Genomic DNA, 9195 nt, shown 5'->3' on the forward strand with positions numbered 1-9195 from the left:
CACCCTGATGACCATCTACGATCCTCTAGGTCTCATCGCGCACTTCCTAATGTTTCTCAAGGTACTGTTACAGGAGATCTGGCGGACCCGAGTAGGCTGGGACGAAAACATCGACGATAAGTGCTTCGAAAAGTGGCGAAAATGGCTGCATCTTCTTCCGGACGTTGAGAACGTCAGTATTCCGCGGTGCTACAGGATGTCTTCATCGATCGGTCATCACACCGAGATCCAGTTGCACACCTTTGTCGACGCTAATGAAAATGGCACGGCGGCAGCTGTCTATCTCCGATTCGTGGAAGGCGACAACATCGAATGCAGTCTCGTCACCGCTAAGAGTCGTGTAGCACCACTCAAGTATCTCTCGATTCCGAGGCTCGAACTTCAAGCGGCAGTAATTGGAGCCAGATTAGCTGCGTTTGTCATGCAGGGACTATCGATCAAGGTTGCCCGTCGAGTTTTTTGGTCAGACTCCCGCAACGTTATCGCCTGGATACGTGCCGACCACCGCAAATACAACGCATTCGTCGCCGCGAGAGTCAGCGAAATCCTAGATCTCACGAGCGTATCGAGCTGGAAGTGGGTCCCAACGAAGTGGAACGTGGCGGACGAAGGCACGAAGTGGCAGTGTCAACCCTCCCTTACGAACGACAGCAGATGGTTCAAAGCACCAGAATTCCTGTGGCAAGCAGAAAAAGAATGGCCAGATACCCCGGAAAAACTGACAGAACCGGTGGAAGAGCTGCGAGCGTGCGTCAACGCGCACTTCCAAGCGGAAAGCGAGATCATCCCCGTTAAAGATTTCTCAACCTGGAGACGATTGGTAAACACAACCGCCTACGTTTTTCGGTATCTACGCCAGCTTCGACCAAAGAAATTCACCCGCACCATCGAAATCCTTTCGAGCGAGGAGATACACCAAGCTGAGGACTACCTTCTCCGCACAGCACAGCAAGACGTCTTCCGAACCGAGCTAAACATTCTCCGACGCGACGACCGCAACGCAACGATTCCCAAGCAAAGTCAGCTGTACAAGCTCAACCCGTTCATCGATGAAAAAGGATTGCTGCGCATGCACGGCAGGACTGGAGCGTGCAAGTTTCTAGCAGTGGAAATCGCCAACCCTATAATCCTTCCGCGTGATCATCCGATAACGAATCTCATCGTTGAAAGCTACCACCAGAAGTTTCATCATCAAAACCACGAGTCAGTCATCAACGAAGTTCGCCAGAAATACTGCATCAGTTGTCTACGCAGAGTATACGCGAAGGTCAGGTCCAACTGTCAACGCTGCAAGCTGCGGGAAGCCCGTCCCCGTTCTCCAGCAATGGCTGACCTACCAAAGTGTCGACTAGCAGCTTTCGTTCGACCGTTCACACATACCGGCATCGACTATTTTGGACCGATGGAAGTGGCTATAGGGAGAAGGGTTGAAAAAAGGTGGGGGGTTCTGTTAACTTGTCTCACTATTCGCGGGGTCTACCTTGATTTAGCTAGCTCTTTAACAACAAGCTCGTGCATAATGGTGATCCGCAACTTCATTGTGCGACGAGGAACACCTTCCGTTTTCTACAGCGACAGAGGAACTAACTTCATCGGAGCCGATCGGGAGTTGAAGCAAGCCCTGCAAGACGTCGACCAGCACAAGATGGCTCAGGAGTTTGTTTCGGCGACCACCACTTGGTGTTTTAATCCACCGGCAGCTCCCCATATGGGGGGGAGCTGGGAACGACTCGTGCAGTCCGTCAAGCGCACCTTAGTGGAACTGCAGCTACCCCATCGCCCGAAGGAGGAAGAACTGAGGAGTGCTCTGGTCGAGATCGAAGGCATCATCAACGCACGGCCGCTTACCCACGTACCCATCGAAGACGATGCCGCACCAGCGCTCACACCGAACCATTGGCTGCTGGGCAGTTCCGACGGATTCAAACCATGGACCGAACTGGAAGTCAACTCCATCGCTTTGAGTCGAGGTTGGCATCTATCGCAGCAGATCGCGAACCACTTCTGGAAAAGATGGCTGCGGGAGTACCTGCCGGAGATCACCAGGCGTTCTAAGTGGCATGAGAACGTACCACCGATCAAAGAAGGCGACATCGTGGTCATCGTCGACTCGGAGCTGCCAAGGAATTGCTGGCCCAAGGGACGAGTTATCGGAACGGTAAATCGAGACGGGCAGGTGCGTACGGTAACAATAAAGACGGCGAAAGGTGTCTACGAGAGACCGGCTGTAAAGGTTGCAGTGATAGACGTAAGAGCTAAGAAGGAGTTTGCTGACTCAGAGGCGGAGTCAGCAAACTAGGGGGGAGTGTCACTGAACTGACTTTCGATACCGAAAGTGCCATTGAACGCACTCGCGCAATGACAGCAGGAGAATTCGAAGATGCGTTCGAATGTGTAGGTGAGAAGTGAGTTCAGGAGTATAGGCGGGAAAATAAAAGCGAGATAGATTAGTAAACAAAACAAAGATTGTTGAATTCAAGTATTGTAGTTTGGTGATCCGAAGCTAATTAGTGCACAGTGGTTATTGTGAAATTCAAATACTTACCCTAAATTAAAGTGCTAAGGTAGGCCTGGAATTAGATTGGAATTGTGCAACATAAGTTCTAACATAAAATCTATCTCTGTCTAGGCAATTGCAAGTACTTATTAGTACGGAAGGGTGCGAAGTGAAACTGCGCAGGAAAGTTGAACCCAGGTAGGCTTTGCTTAGATATGAAAAATGATTATTCCTAATGTGCGACCGTTCGATTTAGGTCACAATACCACGCAGCGAAGCGTTTTAAGTTCGGAATCGCCAGACCAATTAAACTCCAACTAAGGTGAGAAATCGATAGAGAAAGTTGATTTATCTCTAACCTAGGTCTTTAAGGTGTAGGACTAGTGGAAAGCGAAAGGCTGAAATCAAGGCAGAAGGAAGCGAAAGGCTGAAATCGAGGCAGAAGGAAACGTATAGAGAGTTCACTAAACGTAAGATTGAGAATTGTAAAGATTATTCCTATATTTAATCAATATTGAAATCGTAGGAATTTAAAACGTGTCCCGGTAGAGCTTCGAACGGACAAATAAAAGGGAACGTTACGAATTTGAAAACGAACTTTCATTGTTACCGCGATCCGGAAGTAACAATTTACATCCGTCAAACAAAACACCAGAAACATAATGTATGAGCATGTGTTAATTCTTTGAATTCTACAAACAGACCTAGATTATTTTGTTATTGCTTTGTTTGATGAATCTACGCCTCCCGTTTAGTGCAATCATGATCATGAATGATAAATGAAAAATAAAATCACCTCCACCAGGAATCGAACTCGAGCCTACTGATTACCTCTCCAACATCTAACCAATAGGCCAAATCGTCAGACGATACAAGTTAAGCTGTAGCTCTATCACTCAGTTGACTTCATCGAGTTGAATTCGCTGCTAGATTCCCCGGCAGAAAACGCTCATTATGCCTTCATTGATGGTGCTCATACTGCCTCGGGGGGTTTCTCATTATGCCTCTACAGTGACTGGTTTTCAGCTTTCGGCAAAAATTTTTAAAATGCATTTTAAACATTTTTATCTACTTTTTCAAGTTTCATCCAATTAGGCAATAGACTATTTGAGTGTCTGAACACGAAACAATGATGTAATTCACATATTACAGCTGTTCTCTATGATTAAATAAGCATTTTCCTTAAGGTGGCCATTATGCCCTCATCTCCCCTATCTAAATTGAATTAAGAAAATCCATAAAATCAGTGAAAACAAAATTATAGAATAAAGAATGTTAACTGTAATTTTGATAAAGTTAGCTTAAAAACCTGAGAAATTAGGATTTTTCTGTGATTTTGACAACCTTCTACATAATTGCTTTCTGTATTATTCAATGATCTTATAGGGAACATCAAATTATAAAGTACTTTTTTACCATTTGTAGACCGGGTCTTCAAGGACAAAATTTGAATTGAGAAAAAACTTTTTAAAAGTGTGCACAGAAAAAAGGATTTCAAGTCTTTGAATTTCAATAAAGATTCAACGTCCAAGATATATTTTCTCACTTTAAGCTTCTTAAAACTTAAATTGAAGTGATGACGAATTGTAACAACAGTTTGTACTGAAAAGGGTTTTTCCTAGAAAATGGTTCAAATCCTTTTACAAACTACAGAAAAACCATCAAAATTTTTCCTTTCGTATAAAAAAAGAAAGAAAATTATGTTTCTGTTAGAAGAATAAATATTCGTGATTTCGGCTGATATTATGCACCTTGTTTTTTTTTTAAAGGTTGGATTTTCCTATGTCTTTAAACGTATGAATTTGTTTTATTTTTTTTCTTTCAGTTATGTTTTCGTCAAAAAATCGTCGTTATTAAAAATGACGTAAAGCTCCACTAACTACAGTAGTTTTTCGATTTTATCACGGTTCGATTTTATCAATACTCGTCAAATTCACGCTCGATTTTATCACGGTTATTGTTTTGATTTTATCACGCTTTTTAGAAATCATTCAGAAGCCATTTGCAGGCCCTTAATTTTCGTTCAAAAGCATAGAGCGTCTTTGTTCATGATATTTTTTTATGGTTTATATGTTATAGTATATAGGTATTCAATAATATGAACATGCCATTGAACTGCTTACTTTGGCAGTTTAGTGTTTAAAATCGTCATTTGGATTTTTAAAACACTTGTAATAATCGACATATCTAAGTATTTTAACGTCACGTTAATACTAGTGTTGTTATTTGTGCTTGGTTAGCCGCTCTAAAAACGTGAACTTTTTTGGATTTGCAAATCCTATAAAGATTTGGCTGATTTCTTTGTTTAATTTGTTTATTTGAAAGGGTGGTGTGCTCGATTCTAATTGGACAGCCTTTAGTATTGTCCTTCAATCTTTTTGTATTTTCATTTGAAAATAACGAACTTATAAAAAACTAACTAAATTATGCTCGATTTGTGAAAATCGGACCATCTGGAGGAACAAAACCGGCTTTCAGAGCATATTTTTCATATAAAATTTTACAAAAAATCAAATGACGTGTATTCAGTAATTCACTCATTCGCGCTGTTGTAACTCAGCTAGATTTCAACCGATTTCTTCAAAATTTAGAGTTTCAAAATCGTCTAATCATTTTCAAAGAAAGTCTCATTTTTATGTCAGAGAATGTCAAAGTTTTCTCGTAAAAGTAAAAATTTCCCTTTTTTGTGACGTGAATTCACTCATTTGCGGTGTTTTTGTTCGCTTGTTAAAACAACTACATTGGATAAAAACAAATTCTTTTTTCTACAAAATGAGGCAGTGTTTTTTGGCTTCAAAACGTATTAAAAAAAATTTCAAAACAAATTCATCCATATATTTTGATAAATTATTTTGTAAAAGTTGTCAAAATAACCACTTTTTTCAACGAAAAAATAGATTTTCAAAATCATATAAAAAATGTGTAAATTTTTTTTTCTCTTTTTTCCGTTGGTTTTGTGTGATTTGAATTATCAAAATTATAGACAAGTTTGAGATTTTTTGAAACGCGAATAGATAAAAATCACTTTTGTGCGGTACAAGCGCGTGGAATGTGTCATAAGAGATAACGACTGTTAAATTTCCATAAAAACTGAGATTGAAGACAATAAAAATACTTTTTTCCACTTTAATTTCAAGCTTCCCCATATTCACGGTACAAACTTTTTTTGACCGTGATAAAATCGAAAAACTACTGCATTGCTAATGCTATTTTTAGTGCGGCGCGCCGAAAAGATATCAAATTCAAATTGGCCCGTTGCTTCAAAAGGTTGCTCACCCCTGTTCTACAGTATTATAGAATAAGGACTGTATTCGAAAAAAAAAATGCAACTTTTTTAATTTGTGGTTAACTTTTGAGTTGATTGATGAAAATTGATGAAATTTTCAGTGATACTATCTAGTTTCGTGATGTTTACATGTGCGAAATTTTGTGATGATCTGTCAGATAGTTTTAGATATAGCGTCTAATGAATAAGTATATTGACTAAAATGTTTGGGCAACGTATGCGCCATCTATTTTGCACACCATGAACAGCCGTTTTCTAAATCAAAGCTATTTTTGTTGACGTTCTTCATTTACTGTAGCTTAATAACTCAAAATTTTCTATTTTATCGAAGTTATGACGAATTTAGCAGATTGTCCATCTTCTGCAAGAAAACAAAATTATTTTCTTTTTATCACTCCATCACAGTTTTCGCTTGATGGCACATTTCCAGATCCAACCAAAACAGAGTATTAACTTTCAGAAACCTTTTAAAGTCGTATGGGAGAAAAACGGTCGCTTTTGTAGGAAGTTTTTGGTATATTTGGCCGTTAATTGTGCCAATTGTTAAGTACCACTTATCGATTTGTATCTTCCTAGATCGTCAGAAAAATTTAGTACCTACTAGACTTTTTTTTTAATTTTTGTTCTCGTTCTCCTCCGGAATATTCAGACTAGGCTTTTCAATGAAAAATTTCTGACTGGAGATCCCCTAGGTGCAAAGTTCGTGTAGATTTCCTTTACGAAATTTTTCAAAAATTTCACCCCGCTCTACCATTTTTCGCACGGTTTTACCACTATATTTTATTTATTTTATCGGTGGTCAGCTTTGTTATCATTAAGACATACATGAATTTTGAACGCATAGTTGATTTACAGCTGTTTTGGGCTCTCTCAATGGAACTTTCCAAGATTTTTCACGACCCTACCCATTAATTTCAGTCAATTTATTTATTCAATAGATGCTTTCTCAAAAATCACTAAATAGATCGCCACAATATTTTGCACATGTAAACATTACATTTCAAGGTAGTGTCACGAAGAATTTCTTAAATTTTTATACATTCGTTCATAAGATATTCACAAACGAAAGTGTTGCATTTTTTTTTCGAATACAGTCTTTAAGGTTGGCGTCTATCTTATCACAGTTAGAGAATATAAGTTTCGTATCTCTGAAACATTCTGAAACATCCTAAACCTGTTTAATTCAAAATTACTGTCTTTAGTTGTTGTTAAACCGAATCAGTTTTCTTCTCTCATCAAAATATTTCAATGGTTGTGAGGTAGCACTTGGCTGTTTTAAGTGTAATATTCTAAGCACAGACAAAAAGTGTTCATGAAGGTCTTTCAATAATTGTATAAAGGGTTATATTTACAGCTGAAGAATCCACTAGTATTTCATCGAACGGTAAGATGGTCTACTCTTTAAAAAGTGCTGAACATGGCTTACAAGATAACTGTTTATGAGGACCATAAACCCTAATCTTCGCCCTTTTTTTCCTTCTCCACCTCCACAGTTGACCAAGGTAGCACCGGATTCTCGAAGGACGTGTGCCGCTCCATGGTGGCCATGCTGGACACCGATCAGTCCGGAAAGCTGGGCTTCGATGAGTTCCAGACGCTGCTGACCGATATCGCCAAGTGGAAGGCCGTCTTCAAGCTATACGATCAGGACCAAACTGGACGGCTAAGTGCCTTTGAGCTGCGCCAGGCCCTCAATTCGGCTGGCTACCATTTGAACAACCGGATCCTCAACGGACTGGTCCATCGATACGGATCCCGAGATGGATCGATAGCCTTCGATGATTTCATCATGTGTGCCGTTAAAATCAAAACCATGATTGGTGAGTTAGTTGTAGATTAGTTTGACTTCTATATTTCTAAATTATTTATTTCTCAATTTTAAGACATCTTCCGGGAACGGGACACCGAGGGCACCAACATGGCCACGTTCAGCATGGATGAATGGGTCGAAAAAACTCTCTACTCTTAGAAAGGTCTGCAAAAAACGCCACAAATCAATCTCCCTGCTCTAGATGTACTAATCGATGACAAAAATCAATCCGTTCTGTCTGTGCTCGAAATAGCATCCCGTAGATAGTTTGTTACAAGCATTTTCTTTTTCCCCCCTTCAATAGTTCAAACAAACTTATATTGAAAAAAAAAAACAGAAACAACATCGACGGCTTTTAATCTGACTTATGTTTTCTCCTCTGGTTCTGTTATCGGATTTTAACGAATATTTTTATGTTATTGTTATTTATCTAATACCTACAACTGTAAATAAGGCAAACGTTTTACCATTTGCCAGGAACAAATATTTATTGTCGTTGCAGCTGTGCTTTGGCATCGAAAACAAATGATCAAATTATAAATCGTATTTAAAAACAAACAAGTTTTTCTCTTATGAAAGCTTCCTCTAGGTGTTTAAAGTGTTCCCAGACGGGGAATCGCCAATTGCCGAATTACCGAATACTACATGTATACTCGCCTGGGAAGCATACAATTTTACTTCAAATCTAAACAAAAATTATCGAAAGAACATAAACACACCATGTATTTGTGCCTAACAACGTCTTTCTTTACTTTGAGATATATCACAGCCATGGTCCTGAGCTTTTGAACGCACCGTTGAAGGTTGTTTAAAAAGTATCAAAAGGTACTCGCGAAATTGAATGTCATTTAAAAAAGAAAAAAAAATATAAAAAAATCAACCGTTCTAAACTTTTGATTAAAATAAATCAAATTTTTGAAAATAAAAATAAGAGATTGAAAATTTTCGGTTCAAAGCTGGCTCTTGCAAACTGGATCAAGTTTGCAAGAACCAGATTATGATTTGAGCTTGAAATTTGGTTTAAAAAAAAATCAATATTAGTGTATATACTCTAGATTTCGACAGGAGCTATTTTTACAAAATAAATGAAATTTCAACTGTTATTCAGCTGTTTAGCGCTGAAGAATCACGTGAAATTTTATTTTCGACAGCGTTGCCATGTTTATATTGCCATGGTTCCCAATGTTTTATAACGCTTGAGGTAAATAAATAACTTGCTACTGTTTTAACGCAAATTGCTACATTATTGAGCAAATAAGGCTATGATCATTTAGTATCCGGGCGCATTTTGGTGATAGCTACGTAACTAGAGTTCGGATATGCAAAACTTTAGCAGCGTTGTGTTGGTTATGAAAAGGACTATCTTGGCATTTTTTCAGATTTTCAAGGTAACAAGTGTTTGAGATTTTTACAATACAAAAAGACATGGTAAAAATAATTTTACACAACCGCCTCGGAAATTTCTCATTGTCAACTTTAAAACTCATGACTGTTAGTTTTTCCTGATTTTTGTTGGCCCAAATGGTTAAGAAGTATAAAGAGCCACTCTAGAATCCTCACGAAGCTCAAACCAAGTATTGGAGTAGAACCCTTGATCTTAGC

The 9195-nt window shown here is 38.9% G+C and overlaps 1 protein-coding gene across 10 annotated transcripts in view; it reads left to right on the forward strand.

The window, feature by feature from the left end:
• LOC129741971 (calpain-A-like) overlaps positions 1–8332 on the forward strand; it is a 120956-nt gene extending 112624 nt beyond the window's left edge. For all 10 annotated transcript variants that reach the window (XM_055733804.1, XM_055733807.1, XM_055733805.1 and 7 more), the window contains 2 exons: positions 7277–7603; positions 7667–8332. In XM_055733804.1, coding sequence (XP_055589779.1) covers positions 7277–7603; positions 7667–7752 — 413 coding nt within the window. In that variant the 3' untranslated portion in view covers positions 7753–8332. The remainder of the gene's footprint in view (positions 1–7276; positions 7604–7666) is intronic.
• The last annotated feature ends 863 nt before the right edge of the window (positions 8333–9195 follow it).

Source organism: Uranotaenia lowii, chromosome 2, assembly GCF_029784155.1.
Source record: "Uranotaenia lowii strain MFRU-FL chromosome 2, ASM2978415v1, whole genome shotgun sequence".
Lineage (NCBI taxonomy): Eukaryota > Metazoa > Arthropoda > Insecta > Diptera > Culicidae > Uranotaenia > Uranotaenia lowii.